At 47.8% G+C, this 24,714-nt stretch overlaps 1 protein-coding gene across 1 annotated transcript in view; it reads right to left on the bottom strand.

Moving 5' to 3' along the window:
• The window catches only part of LOC310746124 (vasoactive intestinal polypeptide receptor-like), a 116,489-nt gene that overhangs the window by 51,535 nt on the left and 40,240 nt on the right, over window positions 1–24,714 (bottom strand). The window contains exon 2 of the mRNA XM_083579895.1: window positions 23,886–23,982. Within this exon, the coding sequence (XP_083436021.1) occupies window positions 23,886–23,982 (97 nt within the window). The remainder of the gene's footprint in view (window positions 1–23,885; window positions 23,983–24,714) is intronic.

Raw genomic sequence — 24,714 nt, 5'->3', positions numbered from 1 at the left:
GCAGCTGCTTGTGGAGGAGCGGGTAATCGAACCTGGTTCACCAGATTACGAGTCCACCGCTCTTAACCACTACACCACACTGGCTCCACACACCCTTTTTATCCCCCTCCCTGGATCACCATCACCCACCCTCAAGCAGAAAGGAAGACAAAACACTTCACTTTTCCAAGGGATCTGAGTGAGTGATGGATCCAGCAGAAATCATCATCATCATCACTATCATATTTATAGGCCCCCATCTTGCTGGGTTTCCCCAGCCACTCTGAGTGGCACCCAACAGAATATTAAAATCACGATAAAACATCGAACATTAAAAATTTCCCTAAATAGGGCTGCCTTCAGATGTCTTCTGAAAGTCAGATAGTTGTTTATTTCCTTGACATCTGATGGGAGGGTGTTCCACAGGGCAGGTGCCACTACCAAGAAGCCCCTCTGCCTGGTTCCTGTAACCTCACTTCTCGCAGGGAGGGAACTGCCAGAAGGCCCTTGGTGCTGGACCTCAGTGTTCAGGCAGAATGATGGGTGTGGAGACGCTCCTTCAGGTATACTGGACAGAGGCCGTTTAGGGCTTTAAAGGTCATCAGCACCAACAGTTTGAATTGTGCTCAGAAACGTACTGGTAGCCAATGTAGGTCTTTCAGGACTGGTGTTATGTGGTCTCGGTGGCCACTCCCAGTCACCTGTCTAGCTGCCACATTCTGGATTAGTTGTAGTTTCCGGGTCACCTTCAAAGGTAGCCCCACGTGGAGTGCATTGCAGTAGTCCAAGCGGGAGATAACTAGAGCATGCACCACTCTGGTGAGACAGTCTGTGGGCAGGTAGGGTCTCAGCTGGCGTATCAGATGGAACTAGATTGGAACCCAGAAAACCACATAGAGCTGAAAGAGGAAGTGGGAAAGAGGGCCACTCCCCTAACTTCCTCCTTTGGCACTATGTACTTTTCAAGGGGAATTCATCATGCAAAAGGCTGGGTTGGATGAATCCCAAACCGGAATTAAGATTGCCGGAAGAAATATCAACAACCTCAGATATGTAGATGACACAACCTTGATGGCAGAAAGTGAGGAGGAATTAAAGAACCTTTTAATGAGGGTGAAAGAGGAAAGCGCAAAATATGGTCTGAAGCTCAATATCAAAAAAACTAAGATCATGGCCACTGGTCCCATCACCTCCTGGCAAATAGAAGGGGAAGAAATGGAGGCAGTGAGAGATTTTACTTTATTGGGCTCCATGATCACTGAAGACCCACATACCTACGGGACCCACATACCTACGGGACTGCCTCTCCTGGTATGCCCCGCGGAGGACCTTAAGGTCCACAAATGACAACACCTTGGAGGTCCCAAGTCACAAGGTGGTTAGATTGGTCTCAACTAGGGCCAGGGCCTTTTCAGTACTGACCCTGACTTGGTGGAACGCTTTGTTCACAAGAGACTAGGGCCCTGTGGGACTTGACATTTTTCCGCAGGGCCTGCAAGATGGAGCTGTTCCGCCTCACCTTTGGTTTTGGACTCGGTCTGACCCTTATGTTTCCCTCCCCTTATGGTTTTGATCTATGGGCTACTATTAAAATGAGGCTGATTTTCAAATTATATTTTAACCTGTATTTTAAATTGGTTTTTTTAAAAATTGTAATTTAATTGTAATTTTACTGGTGTTAGCCGTCCTGAGCCCAGTTGGCCGGGGAGGGTGGGGTATAAATAAAAATTTATATTATATATTATATATTGCTGAACTGCAACTTCTAGCGTGGCCAGGAGTTTGGGGTGATGGGAGTTGCAGTTTCCCTGCCACTCCCATAAAAGCTAGGAGGCATCCACTGCCCGAGGATTTTTTAAGCATTCCTCTTCAACCAGGCATCAAGATGGCCAGTTCAAACCACCAAAGAGCAAGCGGCCCAGCAATTCCTCAAAAGGTATTGACACCTGAAAGGCCACACTCCATTTTCTGTCTTTTGACAGAGCTGCACTGCAGAATGAAAATCACACCCAATTGCACTAAGGAACTCCAGAGTCCTTGGATCTCAAGCACAACTTATACATATGCAAGAGTTGAAGCAGCATGAATACTTGAGGGTTATCTTTGCTCCTCGGGCGAGAAAAGTAAACATGGAGTTGATGATGTGAGTCATTTTCAAAGGAGTATGGGGGCTGGGAGAGGAAGAGACCCACTTTCCCGACTGTGGGAGTATTTCAACTTGGTTCATCTGATAAGCGCAGAGGCGTCTTAATTTCTCCCTGTGTTTCATCTGCCAACAGAAAAAAATAAATGAGGAGCTTACAGTGCAACTGGAAAGCTGCAAGTCTCCGCATGTTACAGCTTCCCCCGTCCAGCCCCCATTCAGGGAGATGGAAAGAAAAACCCAGTGGCTTGGAGTAGCCCCTGGAGATCAAAAGTGGCCATGAAGAGAAATTTTGGGAGAGAAAGGTCAAAGAAGGGTGCCCCCAGCACTCACTCATCCATCAATATGGTTGGTGACCCTGCCATAAACCTTTGTAGGACACATGGAGGACAACCAGCACCCTATCTTCAAGGGTGCCCCATTTGTGTAATTTTCCATGCATGGAAGTATCCCTTTATGGACACCCATCAGGAACGAAAACCAAACTGATGCCCAGAAGTGCAATTCTAATTTACTACAAGAGGAAATCTGGAAACCATCCTATTTTCAGTTCCACCAACTCTCATATAAGGGCACTGTAGCAACCACTAAGCAAAACTCTCTCAGCTACTGAAGGTTTTTCTCTCCACAGTGGAATAACAGGTAAAGGTAAAGAGACCCCTGACTGTTAGGTCCAGTTGCGGATGACTCTGGGGTTGCGGTGCTCATCTCGCTTTATTGGCTGAGGGAGCCGGTGTACAGCTTCCAGGTCATGTGGCCAGCAGGACTAAGCCGCTTCTGGCAAACCAGAGCAACGCATGGAAATGCCGTTTACTTTCCCGCCGGAGCTATTTATCTACTTGCACTTTGACGTGCTTTCAAACTGCTAGGTTGGCAGGAGCAGGGACAGAGCAACGGGAGCTCACCCTGTTGCGCCGACCTTCTGATCAGCAAGCCCTAGGCTCTGTGGTTTAACCCACAGCGCCACCCGCGTCCCTAATGGAATAATAGCTGGATGTATAAACTCTGCTGAAAAGACTAGTAACGCCTGTTTTCAAATGCCTGCTATTAACTAGAAAACTTGCGAAGTCTGCCCACGAATGCAATATAGCCAGCCTCTTGCTGTGAATGCTCAGCCTTTAGTCTAGATTTTATCAGCATCTTAATCCCTCGATAGGGATGGAGTGCAAAAAGAAAGGGTTCTGAAGAACTCTTTTAATGGAAGTAGCCCTCTATTAAAATAGGTGATGTTAGAAATGTGCCCCTTGATGATAGAGAGCGATCCTCTCTCACTTGGGTGTTGCACTGTGGGACACTTAGGAATGCCTTATACAGGGTTAAAGGGATGCGGGTGGTGCTGTGGTTAGACCACAGAGCCTAGGACTTGCCGATCAGAAGGTCAGCGGTTTGAATCCCCACGACGGGGTGAGCTCCCGTTGCTCAGTCCCTGCTCCTGCCAACCTAGCAGTTCGAAAGCACACAGTGCAAGTAGATAAATAGATACCGCCCTGGCAGGAAGGTAAACGGCGTTTCCGTGCGCTGTTGTGGTTCGCCAGAAGCGGCTTAGTCATGCTGGCCACATGACCCAGAAGCTGTACACCGGCTCCCTCGGCCAATAAAGCGAGATGAGCGCCGCAACCCCAGAGTCAGCCACGACTGGACCTAATGGTCAGGGGTCCCTTTACCTTTTATACAGGGTTAAACCATTGGTGCAGCTTGTTCAGGGTTGACTGATGGTGCCCCTCCAGGATTTCAAGCATCCCCGCGATGGGGTGAGCTCCCATTGCCCGGTCCCTGCTCCTGCCAATCTAGCAGTTCAAAAGCACATCAAAGTGTAAGTAGATAAATAGGTACCACTTCAGCGGGAAGGTAAACGGCGTTTTCGTGCACTGCTCTGGTTTGCCAGAAGCAGCTTAGTCATGCTGGCCACATGACCTGGAAGCTATACGCCAGCTCCCTTGGCCAATAAAGCGAGATGAGCGCTGCAACCCCAGAGTCAGTCACGACTGAAACTAATGGTCAGGGGTCCCTTTACCTTTTACCTTACCCCTAGGTATACCCCTGTTTTCCAGTCACACCATTCAAAGCTCCTTCAGTTCCCAGCTAGCTTTGCCAGGAAACTCTCTCTCACTCTCTCTTTCCTGCTCAAGATCCAGTGGTTTGCCTTCTGACATTGAATTGCATTGTGCGCCTGGATGCACGCAAGATAAGGCGCAAGCTTGAGAGCCCTTTTTAATTCAAATTTTTATTAAGCTTTCCAAAAATTTAACACATACACTTCAATACACAGTAAAGCATTTTTTTCTTGTTATTTTTGGCAACTTCCCATCCCCTTTTCCATGATGTTTTGATTTCCCTCCCTCTGCAGCACTCTGCCTTCTACTTCATATCTTAGCAACACTACCTTTAAGTTCTTCTCTTGCTCATAGTTCAAATCCTGCTCACATATTCATCCTATAATGACATTTCTTTAAATGCAAGCTCGAGAGCTCTTGTTTGGTTTTGAAACCCCTTTCTTTCGGTGTTGTCAGTCATGCTTATTTTTAAATGCCTGACTTGTTCCTATTTGCTAGTGGGAGTGGGGTTGGTGCTATATTCTTAGAATATCTCTGCTTGTGCACATTGCTGTGGCCGAACCTGTTTCGCACTCGCCCAGGTTCCTGTGCAAACAACAGGCCAGGCAGAGTGCTCCAAAGCAAAGTGATCTGTGCTTGCCTGGTCTTGATGGTCTCTGGGCAGAGGACTTGCTACCATAAACCTCTCTTATAATATGCGCTGGCAGAAGGGAACAGCCCATGCACCGAGGGGCTGCCAATGCACACCTGCCAACTCAACTGATCTCTCCCGGTTGGCCACTGAGAGAATAGGATGCTGGGCAAGGTGGACCACTGGCCTGATCCAGCAGGACTCTTCTAATGCTTTTAAGGATGGATGGCAGATAATGGATTGAAGTTGAATCCTGACAAGTATAGTGGTACCTCGGTGTCAGAGCTGCCCAAGGTCCCAGCTCACAAAGGACCAACGCTGCTTCGTTGTTAAATACAAAAGTCTTTATTGAAGTTCAGTTTCACTTCCAGAGCCGCAGCGCGCAGCCCCACGTCTCAAGCTTTAGACCGCTGATGACCCTTCTGAATCTCCTCCCCCCAGACACCAGTTTAAGACTCTAGCCTTGCTCCACCTTTTCCGCTGCTCCTTCCTCCTCTGGGTCCGCCTGCCCGCCGGGGTCTCGCCCTTCCTAGCCTCTTCTGACGCTGGTTCCCCTGAGCCTTCTCCCTCCCTCCGGCGGGCTTTAGGAGCTGGTTCCCCATCCGGGTCTCCTGCTGTCCCGCGCGCCTGTACATTTGAACTTGGCGCGTGCACCCAGCCAGCAGTTTTCCTCCTAACCGTTTCACTGCTGCTGTCACTGCTTCCCCCTTCGGTTGGGCTAGCTGCAACTGACCTCCCCTCCATTCCCCCACTCTCCAATGGAGGCGTGGTCAGCCCTGACTCACTCTCCCTCCCCTCCGGAGGAGACGCTGGCCCTGACACATGTGACTCTTCCCCCCCACTACGCTCTGGTGGGGAAACTGGTCCCGATCCTCCACTGCTGCTTTGGGGTTCCCCTCTGGCTCCTTGTTTCTGGTGCGTCCCCCCTGGGACCCCCCTTGCCCTGACCATCGGCGCCCCCTTCTGGGAATCTTCTGATTCGCTGGAGAAGCTCATGGAATCTCTCGGGCCACTGTCATACTCCCCTACGCTTCCCTCGGATTCTTCCCCTTCGCTCTCCAATTCCTCTCTCCCCAGTGCTCCTGCTCCTGATTCCCTGACACTCGGGTTAAGTACTTAATTCGTTATGGAGGTCCATTCTTAACCTGAAACTGTTCTTAACCTGAAGCACCACTTTAGCTAATGGGGCCTCCCGCTGCTGCCGTGCCGCCGGAGCACGATTTCTGTTCTCATCCTGAAGCAAACTTCTTAACCCGAGGTACTATTTCTGGGTTAGCGGAGTCTGTAACCTGAAGCTTATGTAACCTGAAAGCATGTATAACCCAAGGTACCACTGTACAGTCATACCTTGGGTTACAGATGCTTCAGGTTGCATTTTTTTGGGGGGTTACGGACCTGCCAAAACCCGGAAGTACCGGAACGGGTTACCTCCAGGTTTTGGGGGTCGCGCATGCGCAGAAGACCAAATCACAACCTGTGCATGCACAGACGCGCCGCTGCAGGTTGCGAACTCTGCGGGTTGCCTGTCTTCCCAAGTGATGTGTAGCTGTAACGGTTGGAGGATGGATGGTGGCTAACAGACTGAGGTTGAATCCTGGCAAGACAGAAGTACTGTTTTGGGGGGACAGGGGGCGGGCAGGGGTGGGGGACTCCCTGGTCCTGAATGGGGTAACTGTGCCCCTGAAGGACCAGGTGCGCAGCCTGGGAGTCATTCTGGACTCACAGCTGTCCATGGAGGCACAGGTCAATTCTGTGTCCAGGGCGGCAGTCTCCCAGCTTCATCTGGTATGCAGGCTAAGACCCTACCTGCCCGCAGACTGTCTTGCCAGAGAGGTGCATGCTCTGGTTATCTCCCGCTTGGACTACTGCAATGTGCTCTACGTGGGGCTACCTTTGAAGGTGACTCGGAAACTACAACTAATCGAGAATGCGGCAGCTAGACTGGTGACTAGGATTTTTTTTTTAATCAAAATGTAAGTCCCAGCACCTAATTCTCTTTTACAAAAACACAAACGAAAAGCACTGACTGGTGGCCATTGATAGCCTCACACTCCATAAATTTATCCAGTCCTCTTTTAAAGCCACCCAAGTTGGTGGCCATCTCTACATCTTGTGGCAATGAGTCCCGTAGTTTAAAGAAGTGCTGTGTAGAGGAGTCCATTGTTTTGCCTGTTAAGCTTCATTGGATGATGTCACTAGTCTCCTGAACCACTTTCTTTGTCCATATGCTTATACAGTGGTACCTCGGGTTAAGAACTTAATTCGTTCTGGAGGTCTGTTCTTAACCTGAAACTGTTCTTAACCTGAAGAACCACTTTAGCTAATGGGGCCTCCTGCTGCCGCCGTGCCACCAGAGCACAATTTCTGTTCTCATCCTGAAGCAAAGTTCTTAACCCGAGGTAATATTTCTGAGTTAGCGGAGTCTGTAACCTGAAGCGTATGTAACCCGAGGTACCACTGTACACATCTACTGAGCCCTCCTTTACCCCACTTTCCTTTCGCCCAAACCACAACACCCCAAACATTGCCAACTTTTCCTCATAGGTAAGTTGATCTGCCCCTCTGGTCATTTTCTGCATGCGAAGTGACAGCGGTCTCTGTTATTGACTGACTGGCAACATTTAGATCGTTCCTTTTCCTCTAAGGAGCTCAAGGTGGCACAGTCCCCCCTCCCACATTTTAATCCCCACAACAACCCTGCAAAGTAGGTCAGGCTGCGAGGCAGTGACTGGCCGAAGGTCACCCAGTGAGTTTCATGGCCAAGTGGGCATTCAAACCTTACGTCTCCCAGGTCCTTTTCTGACGCTCTAACCACTGCACCACCGCTGCCTCCCATTACTAACTTGGCTATTCAGAACCAACAAGGCAGGAAAACATTGCTACCAACCTGAAGGCTTTGGGATAGCACATATCTAGGCAACAGTTTTGCAAACCCTCACCCAAGTTTCCAATCAATATTTGAGCATGCAGTAATCCATCACAGGACACCAGTAATAACCCGACACATACAGGTTTGTTCCTTGTAATACATAATAAATAGCTCTCTTGTTTGGGACCAGCTCACCCGGCTATCGATTGCTTCCGAGATCAAGGAAGAGGCGACTGGATCCGCTCATAGCCAGAGAAGTTTTGGCAAGCAAAACAGGAACAATCCTGCGCTCCAGACGATGCTCAGAAACTCAACCGCTTGCCGCTGTTCAAGCAAAGGGTGTGTGTATGTGCAAGGCAACATATCCCAGCCAAAATCGCAAGCTTTTCTTTCTCAAAAGTCAAATATTTTTGTCGGGCCGAGGACCAGCACATCCATCAGGTTGCATAACCACACAGGAATGTTTCCGTGAAGTGGCTGTTGCAACAACTGATTCCCCTTCTGAAGAGACAAGTGTCAGGTTTTCAGCCCGCGTTGGATCCAAGAGGGAAATGCAAAATGATGAAATACGAAACGAAGCAGGCTTCCCCAACCGGTGCCCTCCAAATACTGAGTGCCGCACTTCCCCTGGTGGCCCAGGCATTGGTCAAGGACGATGGGAGTTGGAGTCCAGTAACATCACCAGGTTGTTGAAGGATTATTATTATTATGAGATTCCTGCATCGCAGGGGGTTGGACTAGATGACCCTAGGGTCCCTTCCAACTATAAGATTCTATGATGATGATGATTAATTAAATTTGTATACTACCCTATACCTGCAGGTCTCAGAGCGGTTACAACATAAAATCACAGTATAAAAACACAATAAAAATAAGAAGGAAAACTCAATAATCCTGCCCCAACACCTTTTAAAAGGGCATTGGATGTCAATGGGTAAAGAGGAACGTTTTTGGCAGGTGCCTAAAGGTTTATAATAAAGTCACTAGCCAAACCCTTATAGGGAGAGCATTCCACAAATGGGGAACCACTGGAGAAAAGGTCTGTTCTCGTGTTGCCAGCCCCCACATCACCGGTGCCTTTTAAAATTCCTTTTTGTAGTTTTGCTGTATGGTTTATGTTTTTATTGCTGTAAACCACTTTGGTGGAATTTTTAAAATGACATATATTTTATGGTACGCAAATATTTTTACAAATAAGTAATAAATCTCTGGGGTTGCAGACAGGACATCTCTGCCAGGCTTGCCGAGAGACGCCAGGGATTGAACCTACGACCTTCTGCATCCGAGGCAGAAGCTCTACCACCAAGCTCTGGGCCTCTATATGCTGTTGCGCATGTTGCTAGCCAAACCCAAGTATTTATTACTAACACTCTAGCCAGCCTGCAATAAGTTCGCTGCTTCGTTAATATAATAATAATAATAATAATAATAATAATAATAATAATAATAATAATAATAATTTATTATTTATACCCCGCCCATCTGGCTGAGTTTCCCCAGCCACTGTGGGCGGCTTCCAATCGAGTGTTAAAAACAATACAGCATTAAATATTAAAAACTTCCCTAAACAGGGCTGCCTTCAGATGTCTTTTAAAGAGAAGATAGCTGCTTATTTCCTTCACATCTGAAGGGAGGGCGTTCCACAGGGCGGGCGCCACCACCGAGAAGGCCCTCTGCCTGGTTCCCTGTAACCTCACTTCTTGCAATTAGGGAACCGCCAGAAGACCCTGGATCTCAATGTCCGGGCTGAACGATGGGGGTGGAGACGCTTCTTCAGGTACACAGGACCGAGGCTGTTTAGGGCTTTAAAGGTCAGCACCAACACTTTGAATTGTGCTCGGAAACGTACTGGGAGCCAATGCAGATATCTTAGGACTGGTGTTATGTGGTCCCAGTGGCCACTCCTAGTCACCAGTCTAGCTTCCGCATTCTGGATTAATTGCAGTTTCCGGGTCACCTTCAAAGGTAGCCCCACGTAGAGCGCATTGCAGTAGTCCAAGCGGGAGATAACTAGAGCATGCACCACTCTGGCAAGACAGTCCGCAGGCAGGTAGGGTCTCATCCTGCGTACCAGGTGGAGCTGGTAGACAGCCGCCCTGGACACAGAATTAACCTGTGCCTCCATGGACAGCTGTAAGTCCAAAATGACTCCCAGGCTGCGCACCTGGTCCTTCAGGGGCACAGTTACCCCATTCAGGACCAGGGAGTCCCCCGCCCCTGCCCGCCCCCTGTACCCCCCAAAACAGTACTTCTGTCTTGTCAGGATTCAACCTCAATCTGTTAGCTGCCATCCATCCTCCAACAGTTACAGCTACACATCACTTGGGAAGACAGGCGAACTAATACCAGTGTACTGGAAGAGGCAAAGATCACCAGTGTTGAAGCAATGATTCTTCAACATCAACTTCGTTGGACTGGTCATGCTGTGCGGATGCCTGATTATCGTCTTCCAAAGCAACTATTCTATTCCGAACTTAAAAATGGAAAGTGTAAGGCTGGTGGTCAACAAGAGGTTTAAAGACTGCCTCAAGGCAAATCTAAAAAATGTAGTATACACACTGACAACTGGGAAACACTGGCCTGCGAGCGCTCCAGTTGGAGAACAACCTTGACCAAAGGTGTCATGGGCTTTGAGGACACTCGAACTCAGGACGCAAGGGAGAAAGGTGCTAAGAGGGAGGCACGCTTGGCAAATCCACACCGTGATCAACTCCCGCCCAGAAACTAATGTCCCCACTGTGGAAGGATGTGTGGATCCAGAACTGGCCTCCATAGTCACTTACGGACTCACTGTTAAAACCGTGTTTATGGAAGACAATCTTACTTGGCTACGAGGGATCACCAAAGAAGAAGACAGCAACCAGGTTTCCACAAGTGACAAATGAGGTGTGCACCTCCAGATATGGCCCCCAAGGCCTTTCTATCTGGTCCTCAGGACTCTCACGGAGCAATATCCCCTATCCCTAAGCCATGTCCGTCACTGGCCCCAAGGTCCTTGCTTGCCTGGGTGGAAGATGGAGACAGGTGTGTGTTTGCGTCTATACAACTCTAACCTTTGCCCATGAGGAAATATGGACCTCAGTCAGAAGAAAGTTCCCCTTATCTGAGCCAGAATAAACACCCTACAAAAGAAATAAGACAAAGAGTGCGAAAAGGGGCCCAGGGATAGCAAGTGAACGACTCCAACTCATCGCTGTTAATCACAGCAACAATTGCATCCTTGTGTTTATTGCGACAGTTGTTAGGAGAGCTAATCCTGAGCATATTTGCATCTATTTTCTAAAGATGTGGTGGGAGAGAGGAGAGGAAGCTGTTCCAAATTTAAAATGTCTCTTCCTTCACAGCACAAGGTGATTTGCTGCTAAAAGGCTGCTTAATCCCAGAAGATAGAGGACAGCTGTTTTTCTCTCCAGCTACAAGTCAAACTAACTCTTTGGCTTGCATTCCTCTGCCTTCGCGGCAGAGAGACAAAAAGTGTTCGCGCTGCAGCCACCGAGCAAACAAAATGTCATGCGTTTCTGGAACGAGGTTGCAAACCCGTAGCTAAACAAAGCAACTAGGTGGAAAATGGGGAAGGAAGTGAGAAATATTTTGCTAAGTTTGCTCTTCAGGGAGAAGTGGTAACAGCCAAACAAAATCTCACTCGGGGCCTGTCATGTATAGATCAGTGCTTAAAATCGTGTTGGACATTTTGCTATATATTATGCTCTCTGCCTGTATTGTGGGAGATTTTGCATTCAAACCTAACAATGCACGCCTGTGCTAGTTAATAAATGATGGGGTTAAGGACCAGGCAGCTGTAAATTGCTGTGATTTGTTACAGAAGGCTTGGTTAGGTCATGTCCCCCTCACCTTTGGAGAGGAAGTAAATTAGGGTTGTTTCCTGTCCTCCCATCTTCTCTTTGAACTATGTAACTGAGCAGACATCTCAGACTTATGTTTGAGACCAACGTCCGTATTTTGTAACCAATAATACCTTGCCTGTGTTGTTTCTGCTGCAGTGTTGAATGATACATGAGTGAGATCTCTGATTCCTGTAAGTAAAGCATTTAAACTTACTTAAGGTTGTGGTCTATTTACTCCGAGGGGGGTGGGGGAAAGCACAATTGCGAGCACTTAATACAATGGTACCTCAGGTTAAGAACTTAATTTGTTCTGGAGTTCAGTTCTTAACCTGAAACTGTTCTTAACCTGAGGTACCACTTTAGCTAATGGGGCCTCCCACTGCCACTGCACCGCCGGAGCACGATTTCTGTTCTCATCCTAAAGCAAAGTTCTTAACCCGAGGTAATATTTCTGGGTTAGCGGAGTCTGTAACCTGAAGCATCTGTAACCTGAGGTACCACTGTACTAGGACATGCAAAGGTCTGACAACTTGTATTTTACTGTGCTTTGCAAACACTGCACCTACTTTTGTATAAATCTCTGTTGGAGGCTCTTTTGGCTAGGGAGTGACCGAAACTCCATGTACTTTTTGAATTCAGGCAGTCTGCCGTTTTTTTCTTTTCTTTTGCAGTTTCCCCACTCCAGGACTCAGGATTAACTGGTATCCCCCAGTTAATTTCCAACAGGTGTAAATACAGTGGTACCTCGGGTTACAGATACTTCAGGTTACAGACTCCGCTAACCCAGAAATAGTACCTCGGGTTAAGAACTTTGCTTCAGGATAAGAACAGAAATCGTGTGGCGGCAGCAGGAGGCCCCATTAGCTAAAGTGGTACCTCAGGTTAAGAACAGTTTCAGGTTAAGAACAGACCTCCAGAATGAATTAAATTCTTAACCAGAGGTACCACTGTACAGGTAACTCGCATCTTTCGCTTATTATCTTTACGTGATCGTAGCCTTGCACGTGTATGTGTATGTGATGGGGGGATAAATAAATGTGGAGTGGAGGAAACCCACCATTCACCACTCCCCATTTCTTTATCCCTTCTCTCCTGCACACGGCTGTGATCACAGGCTTACTTGGCGCTGGTAAGGCTGTGTGAAGGCTTATTGCAGGCATCCCCAAACTCGACCCTCCAGATGTTTTGGGGACTACAATTCCCACCATCCCTGACCTGTTAGCCAGGGATGATGGGAGTTGTAGTCCCAAAAACATCTGGAGGGCCGAGTTTGGGGGTGCCTGCCTTAGTGCCTCCTTTACTGGACTTTGTGAAGGTGGAAGGAGGGCTCTGGGATACTGTCTTCCCAAAGCAAGCAGCCCTCCACCTTGTGGGGGGAGGTATTGGGGGGTCGTTTCCTGCCTTTATGCATTTTTGCATTTATGTGTGGACCCTGGAACCAAACCCTCCTATAAGATGCAAGTTACCTGCATAGTGAAGGCTCTGTATCCTCAACATCTGACTCCAAATAAAGAAACTTTTATTTAATAGCTTTCCTTCCTTCCTTCCTTCCTTCCTTCCTTCCTTCCTTCCTTCCTTCCTTTAAAAGTTCTAGGTTCTGGAAATTGCATTTCTGAACTTCAAATGCAACTTCCACAAAAGTTTCAAAGATTAATTTTTCGGTTCCCCAGCAGGCGGTTTTGCCGTCATCCAGACTGAAAGATCAAGAATTTACCCTCTCAGAGGAAGCAAAAGGATGCATTAATTAATTTCTTATCTTGCTGCTCTACAAGCTGAAGAATAGAACAGATGCCACATTGGAAAACTCATTAACCTTTCTTGACAGCTTTTATTATTATTATTTTAACATTTTTCTGTGCTTTGCTAAATCTCCCCTCCTGAAAGGCACCACGTGGTGCGTTTTCGACAAAGACTGGCAGAAAGGAAATCACAACAAAGTAATCTTTACTGGGATCTCCAAGACAAGACCCTTTCAAGAATACATTTCTGCAAATCATTGTCAGAAGGAAATGATCAAATGTTTTGGATTTATACACGTTCGCTGTGTGTTACAGCTTGGGGAGACAGAGCCTCTCTCATGCGCTACAGTGAATAAAGTTGGATGAAGATGTCATGCCAGAGTGCGACAGCTGTGAAAAAAGCGAATTCCACATTAGAGATGACTAGATGAGGGATTGAAAATGGAACTGTAATCTTATTTGGTCTTTCTAGTCGAAGGTGGAGGAGACTCTTGAGAGTCCCATGGACTGCAAGAAGATCAAACCTATCCATTCTGAAGGAAACCAGCCCTGAGCACTCACTGGAAGGACAGATCCTGAAGCTGAGGCTCCAAGATTGGGGCTCCAAGCTGAGGCTCCTGCTTGGCAGGGGGTTGGACTTGATGGCCCTTGTGGTCTCTTCCAACTCTATGATTCTAAGACTTTGGCCACCTCATGAGAAGAGAAGACTCCCTGGAAAAGACCCTGATGTTGGGAAAGATGGAGGGCACAAGGAGAAGGGGATGACAGAGGACGAGATGGTTGGACAGTGTTCTCGAAGCTACCAGCATGAGTTTGACCAAACTGCGGGAGGCAGTGGAAGACAGGAGTGCCTGGGGTGCTCTGGTCCAAGGGGTCACGAAGAGTCGGACACGACTAAACGACTAAACAACAACAACAAGTCGAAGGTTTCCATTGAAATAGGTTCAATCTACAATGCAATGGCTAGCATTTTTCCTGCACTTGCATTATTGGGGTTTGGGGATTATCTTAACCAAAAGATGACTAATAAAGATTAGCCTTCTTGCACTGTTAGAGATAGCCAGATGTCAACAGAAAGTTTGAATACCGAATCATGTCATGCTCAAGGCTGGAGAGTAGCATTCAGGGCCATCTTAAGCATATGCGGCGCCAGGTGCAAAGATCCGCCCGGTGCTCCTAGCTTGCCCAGAGTTGTCGACCTTTTTTTGGGGGGGGACCCCAAAGTTGTTGACCCTTTTTTAAGGAACTACAGTGGTACCCCTCTGGTTGCGAACGGGATCAGTTCCGGAGCCCCATTTGCAACATGAAAGGAACGCAGCCCATAGCGGTGCGTCGGGTTGTGATTCGCCGCTTCTGCGCATGCACATGGCGTCATTTTGTGTGTCTGTGTAAGCGGCGAAACCCAGAAGTAACCCTTTCTGGTACTTCCGGGTCGCTGCGGGACATAACCTAAAAGAATGTAACATGAAGCGGACGTAACATGAGGTATGACTGTAGTTGTTTACCTTTAGAATGGTTGCGGGGTGTAGGAAGGTGGGTGTGGGTTCCATGCTGGGGAGAAATGTCGGGTGGCACAGTCACCGTACTGTCCGCCCACTGCCTCCCCCCCTCAGCTGCATGGTGGCAAACTGTTTCGGAGCGCCGTGTAACGTTGTGGGCACTGCACGACGCATCCTGTTGCATCCGCTGAGCTGCAGGTTCCTTTGCTGGCTTTTCTGCTGTCAGCGCACGCTCCCAGCGCCGACCAATGCCGGAGCGCTGCGGACTCTTCTGCTGTGGGTGGCTCGGCGCAAGTTCAGGGGCGAACGTTGGAGTCCGGGGAAGAGTCGCCCACCGCAGAAGAGCCCGTGGCGCTCCAACAGGCTCTGCTCCACTCGGCTGTCGGCGGCTCTTGCCCAGACTCCAACACTAGGCCCCAGACTCTTGGCCTGGCGCCCTGAGAGCCCGGCGCCCAGGTGCCATGCACCCTTAGCGCCAATGATTAAGACGGCCCTGGTAGCAATTAGTTGGAAAGCTAACATGTCAACTCAGAGCAGCCCAAGGAAAATCTAATCCTTTCTCTTTTTATAATACTGTTTATTGAATACATGAGGGGAGAAGACCAAGGAAGAAAACCACCGAGTACACATTTTGGAATAACGCGATGACCATTTACAGTGGTGCCTCGCAAGACGAAATTAATCCGTTCCGCGAGTCTCTTCGTCTTGCGGTTTTTTCGTCTTGCAAAGCATGGCTATTAGCGGCTTAGCGGCTTTAAGAAAAAGGAAACAAACTCGCAAGAACTCACAAGACGTTTCGTCTTGCAAAGCAAGCCCATAGGGAAAATCGTCTTGCGAAGCGACGCAAAAACCGAAAAACCCTTTCGTCTTGCGCGTTTTTCGTTTTGCGAGGCATTCGTCTTGCGGGGCACCACTGTATTGAGATTTGAATGAGGATGGCTCAGTCGGTAGAGCACGAGACTCTTAATCTCAGGCTCATGGGTTCAAGAAGAGAAGAAGAGTTTGGATTTGATATCCCGCCTTTCACTCCCCTTCAGGAGTCTCAAAGCGGCTAACATTCTCCTTTCCCTTCCTCCCCCACAACAAACACCCTGTGAGGTGAGTGGGGCTGAGAGACTTCAAAGAAGTGTGACTGGCCCAAGGTCACCCAGCAGCTGCATGTGGAGGAGCAGGGAATCGAACCCGGTTCACCAGATTACGAGTCCACTGCTCTTAACCACTACACCACAGTGGTTCACATTGGGCAGAAGATTCCTGCATTGCAGGGGGTTGGACTAGATGACCCTTGGGGATCTTTTCCAGCTCTGCAGCTCTACGATTCTATGATTCAGTGGTGAGTGGGAATCCAGTGGATTCTGCCTGACGGCTTGTGCCCTTGAACACTGGCAATGTCTCTGCGTGACAACTCTATTCCGCAATACTGTCATAAAACATCCTTGGCAGCTCTCCATCCCCTTAATGCACAGGTTGGCAAACTACGGCCTGGAGGCCGAATTGGGCCCATCGCCTTCTAAATCTGGCCCGCGGACAGTCTGGGAATCAGCATGCTTTTACATGAGTAGAATGCGTGCTTTTATCTAAAATGCATCTCTGAGTTATTTGTGGGGCGTAGGAATTCGTTTCCCCCTCCCAAAAAATATAGTCTGGCCCCCCACAAGGTCTGAGTGACAGTGGACCGGCCCCCTGCTGAAAAAGTTTGCTGACCCCTGCTTTAATGTTTTAATGAGAAAATCCCAGGCCTTCAGAATCAGCCACTTCTACCGCCTCACTACTGCAGGAGCAGCGCTGAGAAGCTACGACAGCGGACCCCATCAGGAAAACGAAACTGTGCTCCCTTTTGCTTCATTTGTGACTCACCCCACCTCGCGCCCCCAATTCCTTTTGCTTCTCCTGAGCTGCACTGATCATCCTGGTTGCTCTAATATTCACCCCCCCCGAGGTTTTTCTTCATCCAATTTGTTAAAGCAATCAGGGCTACTAAGGCTTTCAAAGAACCGGACCAGGCTGCCCAAGACCCCAGCCGCTTTCTGATCCGTTCTTTCCACTTTACTCCTCTGTGCCATGCTGGGTGGTTTTGTGTTTGTGGAAACATGAAGAGCCGGGGAACGCTTTGCCTGTGCAGCCAGCAGCCCAGCAAATGAGCCAGAACAGATTGAAAAAGCTTGTTATGGTTTGTGTGTGTATTAACAGAATGAGTGATTAGGAAGGAAATTGATTAGCTAAAATGAGATAATCAGATTACACCCATGTGGATGAGTAGCTGCCATATTGTTTATCTGGCTTTGATATGCCCTCCCCTCAATAATGCTATTCTAGGCTGCATCAACAGGAGTATAGCGGGAAGTAATAATACTGCTCTCTTCTGCCAGTATTTGGAGTACTGTGGCCAGAACTGGCCACCACAGTTCAAGAAGGGATATTGACAGGGAGAAGAGGCGGTGGAAGAAGATTGGAAGAAATTTAAAGACTATTTACAGAAATATTGCAAAATTAACGAATGTTAGAATGATGTTGGATAGAAATTAAGTGGTTTCCAGCTGTAATGCTTTAAGAATATGGAAGAAGGGTATAATTAGGTAAAAAAAAAATAACTAAAATGGTGTTGGATTGGAAATAAGTGGTATTGGTAACAAAGTTAATAAGAATATGCAAAAATGAATTGATAATGTATGAAAACACTGAGTTATAAAATGTTAAGTTATAGAGATAAGATAAATGAAAGAGGGTAAGGATTTGCTGACTTGATTATTTAAATGGGAATACAAGAAGAGGAGGTGTGAGGAAGTCAAAGAAACAAGCAAATGAGTTTTATATTATGAAAAATAATTGTTTTTAATTTTTTCTTGTTGTTTCTGTATGTTTTACTTATCTTTTTATTTTTTATTTTTTCTCTTTTATTATTGTGTGTTTTTGTATATTTGTCTTTGTAAAATCTTAGTAAATATTTCTTAAAAAAAGAAGAAGATATTGACAAGCTGGAACGTGTGCAGATGAGGGGAACCAAGGTCTCGAAACCAAGCCATATGTGGAATGGTTGAGGGAGTTGGGAATGCTTAGCCTGGAGAAGAGAAGACTGAGAGGGAGATAGGGTAGCTGTCCTCAAATATGTGAAGAACAGCCACATGGAAGATGGAGCAAGCTTGTTTTCGCCTGCCCCTGGTCTCCCAGTTCACAGTCCAACACTCTAACCATTACGCCATTTACCACTGGACCACAGCTCCCGCTAAATGGGGCGGATGGGAATTGTAGTTCTTACAATGCTTTGAAAGCACCATGTTGGCCATGTTTCCCCAGCCACTCTGGGCGGCTTCCAACAAAATACTAAAACACAATAACCTATTAAACATTAAAAGCTTCCCTAAACAGGGCTGCCTTCAGATGTCTTCTAAAAGTTTGGTAGTTATTTTTCACTTTGACATCTGGTGGGAGGGCGTTCCACAGGGCGGGTGCCACTACCGAGAAGGCCCTCTGCCTGGTTCCCTGTAACTTGGCTTCTCGCAGCGAGGGAACCACCAGAAGGCCCTTGGCACTGGACCTCAGTGTCCGGGCAGAACGATGGAGGTGGAGACGCTCCTTCAGGTATACTGGACAGGGGGTGCCCACACCTGCCAGCACCACCATATTCTCTCAGAAATGCTTTTTTAAACAAACCGTTTCCTCTAATACAGCACAAAATGGCAGCTGAAAACCCCAGGAGCCAGCTTCCATTTCCGCACGGGGAAGCGGACTCTGCAGCTTTCCACGTCCTGATGAACTACATTTCTAGATTATTGGCTGTGCTGACTGGGTTCAATGGGAGTTGGAATCCGAGAACATTTGAAGGAGCACAGATCCTGCAGCTAGCACTCACTGCAAGGCACAGGCAACAGGTTTTCTTGGAGGGCAGTGACAACACCACCAAACTACCACGCCTAAACAATTTCGTCTGTCTTCGCCTTTAGCAATAAACTGAGCCAAACCGATGGTTTCCCCGTTTGCTTTTTGCAAGCTACCAATCGCAGCCAGCTCTTCCTGCTTCATAGAAGGAAACAGCTTGTATATTTAGTGTCCAGAGGTAAAGGAATGATGGATGAGGCATTGCGGAGGGCTGGTCTTGAGTAATGACTAGTCAGCGGCCTAATCAAACATGTCCAAGCAGATTAATCACCTTTAATCAATGCAAGTGATAAAAGGGCTTCTAAATCCAATGTTCTTTTCAGTTTGTACTGATTATGTCTGACTCTTTCCTTCTTTTTTTTTTTAAAAAAGACACCCTTCATTTCATTAGCCAAAGGCAACAAATTGCTTTTTAAACAATGACCGATATTTCCACCTGGCCGCAGGATGCAAGCGGCTGCAGCAGTTAATACACGTGTCTGCCTATAAAGCTGTTCTATTAGATTTGGGACTGCAAGGATTTTCGTGCTCGCTGCCACGGCCAAGGGGCATTGTATGTGCAAAGGACAGGCATGTTGGAACTGATCAGAGATGCCTGGATGGCAGGCCACATGGGGCTTTGCAGAAGGCTGAGGGAGAGTAGGACTCAAGGCAATGGATTCAAGTTACAAGGAAAGAGATTCTGACTCAACATTGGGAAGAACTTTCTGACAGTCAGAGCTGTTCGGCAGTGGACAGAACTCCCTAGGGTGGTGGTGGTGGACTCAGGGCTGTCTTAACCGTTGGCGCTAGGGTGCCCGGCACCTGGGCGCTGGGCTCTCAGGGGCGCCAGGCCGAGAGTCCTGGGCCGAGCGTTGGAGTCCGGGGAAGAGCTGAGCGAAGCAGAGTCCGTTGGAGCACCACAGGCTCTTCTGCTGTGGCCGGCTCTTCCCTGGACTCCAACGCTCGCCCCGAACTCGCGCCGAGCCGCCCGCAGCAGAGCCTGCGGCACTCCAATGGGCTCTGCCCCACTTGGCTGTCAGCTCTTGCCGTAGCTGCATAGCGGGGCTAGCTGTGTCGGCGCCGTGCCCGGAGCACCGTATAATGATTTGAGCACTGCACGGCGCCGCCTGTTGGTTGCGCCACGCTGTGGGTTCCTTTGCTGGCTTTTCCACTGTCGGTGCATGCTCCCAGTGCCGTCCAACGTGGGGCGCCAGGGCAGAATGACGGGGAATGCAAGGGCAGAGCACGTGGGGTGCTCTGGGCACTGTGCGCGCAGCCAAAACAGTTTGCCACCATGCAGCGGGGGGGGGGGCAGTGGGCGGAAAGCGTGTTGACTGTGCTGCCCAACATTCCCCCCCCAGCATGGAACCCGCATCCACCTTCGTACACCCCTGTGCGTGGAGTGCTGGCACCCCCGTTGGTTGGCGCTGTGAGTCCTTGCATCCCACAACCGTTCTAAAGGTAGACATCTACCGTATTTTTTGCTCTATAAGACTCACTTTTTCCCTCCTAAAAAGTAAAGGGAAATGTGTGTGCGTCTTATGGAGTGAATGCAGGCTGCGCAGCTATCACAGAAGCCAGAACAGCAAGAGGGATTGCTGCTTTCACTGCACAGCGATCCCTCTTGCTGTTCTGGCTTCTGAGATTCAGAATATTTTTTTTCTTGTTTTCCTCCTCCAAAAACTAGGTGTGTCTTGTGGTCTGGTGCGTCTTATAGAGTGAAAAATACGGTATTTCCTAAAAAAAGGTCAACAACTTTGGGCAACCTAGGGATGCTGGGAGGATCTTTGCACCTTGCTGCTGCATATGCTTAAGACGGCCCTGGGTAGACTCTCCTTCCTCAGACGCTTTTAGCAGAGATTGGCTGGGCATCTGTCATGGCTGCTTTAGTTGAGAATCCAGAATTGCAGGGGGTTGGACTAGATGATCCCCAGAGTCCCTTCCAAATCTAAGCTTCTATGATTCTGTGAAGGGGCAGCAGAAGTACAAGGGGGTTGTGCGCATGGTACATGATGTCCGGGGCCCATAAACAGCGTAAACAAATAAAATCTTCCGATGCTCTACCACTGACCTGTAGCTGCTCTTCTGAAAACAGCATAATATTCCAGCCCTCATGACTTCCAAGCAAAGGGACTGCTTTAAATAGGAACAAAGGAAACTTCCTTATACGAGGTCAGACCGTTCTACTAGGTAGCTACCGTCTACACAGAGCAACTATTTAAAGACGACTGACCCAATTTGTGGTTCCTTCACTGATATACACAGAAAGATTGCATGCACACATCTAGTTCTTGCAATGCAGTATCAGTTAAATATACATAAAGGTAAAGGGACCCCTGACCATTAGGTCCAGTCGTGGCCGACTCTGGGGTTGCTGCACTCATCTCGCTTTATTGGCCGAGGGAGCCTGCGTACAGCTTCCGGGTCATGTGGCCAGCATGACTAAGCTGCTTCCGGCGAACCAGAGCAGCGCACGGAAACGCCGTTAACCTTCCCACTGGAGCGGTACCTATTTATCTACTTGCACTTTGACGTGCTTTTGAACTGCTAGGTTGGCAGGAGCAGGGACCGAGCAACGGGAGCTCACCCCGTTGCGGGGATTCGAACCACCGATCTTCTGATCGGCAAGCCCAAGAGGCTCTGTGGTTTAACCCACAGCACCACCCGCGTCCCTTTTTGTTAAATATACATACATACATAGATATATATATATAGAGAGAGAGAAATGCACATTTTCTGGGGGAACTGTGTACGGCATAATTGTGTATTTGTGTGTGTGTTTAACGTGCAGAAAACGCAGCAGCTGACATGGGAAGGAAACATACTAGTCCATGGGTAGGCAAATGAAGGCCCAAGTGCCGGATCCGGCCCAATCGCCTTCTAAATCTGGCCCGCGGACGGTCCGAGAATCAGCGTGTTTTCACATGAGTAGAATGTGTCCTTTTATTTAAAATGCATCTCTGGGTTATTTGTGGGGCATAGGAATTCGTTCTCTCCCCCTCCCCCCAAAAATATAGTCCGGTCCCCCCACAAGGTCTGAGGGACAGTGGACCGGCCCCCTGCTGAAAAAGTTCGCTGACCCCTGGACTAGTCCATCGACCCCAAAGTTGAGCATTTGCTTTGGATGCTGAATGACCTTGTTTGGATCTGAGGAAGCCCTTTGCATGAGATCAGAGGAGATAACACTGGACTGCAACAGCGTTGGACTCCAGGTGTTGGACTACAACTCCCATCATCCTTGACCACTGGGCTAAGATGGCTGTGGATGATGGGAAATGTAGTCCAACAACTGAGGACCTAAGGTTGTAGAAGACTGGGCTAGGTGGACCAATAGCCAGCCTCAGAGTCAAGGAGATTCCTGAGTAGGAACATTTTTATTTTTATTTTTAGTTGGAGGGAGAATTGCTCATTGGTCCCAATTCCCCCTTCCCGACTCTCTCCAGACACCACACAAAGGAAGACCAGATCTGGAGAGTGTTCTGGAAAGATATATTCCTAAAGCTGGCCTTTCAGGCTGCTAAATTCAGAAAGGTTATCTGCTTTCCCCCTGCAAGTGAAATCAATCTCTGCACTACAAGAAAGGGTGAATGCTCCCTGTTAGCTGAGGCCAACTCACAGAGCCGATTGTTTACGCCACGTTCAAACCTGCCCCGTTCCTTAAGCCTCCTTTAAATAGAAAGAACTCGTTTGGTGACTCCGAAAGGGAACACGGGGAAGGCAAGTTAAACACACCTGCCTCAACAATTGGACCTGAAAAGTCCCCTCTGTCTGCGGAGCTCACACCTGGGCCCACCCTCTCCTGAACCTCCATCCTGGATTTCAAACGTGACTGAACCCCATGACACTGGTTTCGGAGCCGCGGCAGCCATTTTTAGCCAGAGGAACATTAAAGCCCTGCAATGGGCTAGTTCTCAGTGAGGTAGCAAAGCTATACCTGAGGCGCTGCTTCAGACTGTAGTGGTGGGTGGCTCACATGACCAAATGCCTTCATAAAAATAAAAAAATATATATATTCCCTCTATGCAGAGAAGACAAGCCTGGCAGAGAGAATACAGTGGTACCTAGGGGTTAAGAACCTAATTTGTTCTGGAGGTCTGTTGTTAACCTGAAACTGTTCTTAACCTGAGGTACCACTTTAGCTAATGGGGCCTCCCGCTGCTGCCACACAATTTCTGTTCTCATCCTGAAGCAAAGTTCTTAACCTGAGATTAGTGGAGTCTGTAACATGGGTTAGTGGGTTAGTGGAGTCTGTAACCTGAAGCGTCTGTAACCTGAGGTACCACTGTAATTTCTTTCTGACATGCTTGTTTTCTATATTGTGGGGGATCCGTGTGTGACATCAACTGATCACCTCAGTTGGAACTAGGTGTTTTTGTAGTTTTGCTGTGCTTGGTCTGGCTCTTTAGCCTAATAATGCGATTGCAGGTTTGGGCAGGAGAGAGTTAATAGGACCAGAAGAATTGCTTAAAATTGGTCAAACTACTGCCTAGCCTTTGGTCAGATGCATCCTTTTGTTAGTGAAGCTATAGGTGAGGAGTTTCCATGGAAACTAACTGCTAGACCTCCTCTTTAAGTCTTCTGAATGGGGTGAAAGCTGACAACAGATTGCTGTTTGAGTGAGACTAAGACTCAGAAAACCTGAGTTTTTGATTAGCGGTTTTTCAGAGTGCTACCTCTCTCCTTAAGGTCTGACATGGGCTTTGGGTGTCTGCTTAAGCTGCGCTTCTGCCTGCGTATTCGCAAATAAACCCAAATGGTTGCAAAACACCACACTAAACCTCCAGTGACCTCCTTCCAAAAGGATTTACACCACTTACGAGCCTCTTGGAGAAAAAGTTGGGATAAAAATGCAACAGATTACTGTATTTTTTGCTCTGTAAGACACTTTTTCCCTCCTAAAAAGTAAGGGGAAATGTGTGTGCGTCTTATGGAGCGAATGCAGGCTGCGCAGCTATCCCAGAAGCCAGAACAGCAAGAGGGATTGCTGCTTTCACTACGCAGCGATCCCTCTTGCTGTTCTGGCGTCTGAGATTCAGAAATTTTTTTTTCTTGTTTTCCTCCTCCAAAAACTAGTTGCGTCTTATGGTCTGGTGCATCTTATAGAGCGAAAAATACAGTACGCCACTTACGAGCTTCTTGGAGAAAAAGTTGGGATAAAAATGCAACAGATTAAATCAATCAATAAACAAACAAACAAACCAGATTGAGTCGGAGAGGAGGCACAGAAAGCAGAAGGGTTGTTTAAAATTCTAAAACCCCAATTCTTACCTAAAGTTTGGTTATCAAAGTCTGAGTGCTCAAAACATTTGTCCCGTTCGGATTCGATGATCAGCATGATAGAACATTCGGGAGACATGCTTGACACCTGCAGAAAGGCCAGAGAGAAAAAGAGATTTATTTTTTTAACCCTCATCCACGGATTGAGTCTGTTTGTTTAAAACGAGCTGTCCTTCCATTAAAAAATTCTCAGGGCAGCTACCGTCAGACAAATAAAACACTCACAATAAAACTCCTGTGTTAAAACAGCAGGATCATATAAAAAGGACACGCCGTACTGGAGCTGACCTTAACTGACCCAGGACCTTGGAACTGCTATGTTCACACATTCAGTTAACTTTTGCCCCTCTCTTTCCAGGCACAGGCCTGCACTTAAAAACTCCCTGTCTGAGTGGGCCTCCCCACCCCACAGCTTTCCCCGCAAACCCCCCACCTTTCAATCACTCAATCAGAGCAAATGGGAATTTGGGTTTTCAGCAGATGTTTGCTCCGAATGAGCTTTAAAGAGCATGTTTTCACGAGGAAAGCTCCAGAGCAAAGAAAGGAAGGGTGCTCGGATATGGAGCCTAAAAGCACGGACCTAGAATCGCAGAGTTGGAAGGGAACCCAAAGGTCATTTAGTCCAACCCATACAATGCAGGAATCCTGTCTCTGGAAAGATCAGAGGGAACTTAAATGTGTTTATTGAACTATGTAGGACAAAGTAGTTAACTTGAAACCCAAGAAAGAGGAATTTGTATTTATATATATATATATAAAAGGGCAAATGTTTAATGTATACTCTTCAAGCTTTGTGTATAGATTTTTGCATTAGTATAAC

This window comes from Podarcis filfolensis, assembly GCF_964270895.1.
Source record: "Podarcis filfolensis genome assembly, chromosome: 12".
Classification (NCBI taxonomy): domain Eukaryota; kingdom Metazoa; phylum Chordata; class Lepidosauria; order Squamata; family Lacertidae; genus Podarcis; species Podarcis filfolensis.
Note: the sequence above shows the minus strand (reverse complement) of the source record. Positions and strands in the feature narration are given on the sequence as shown.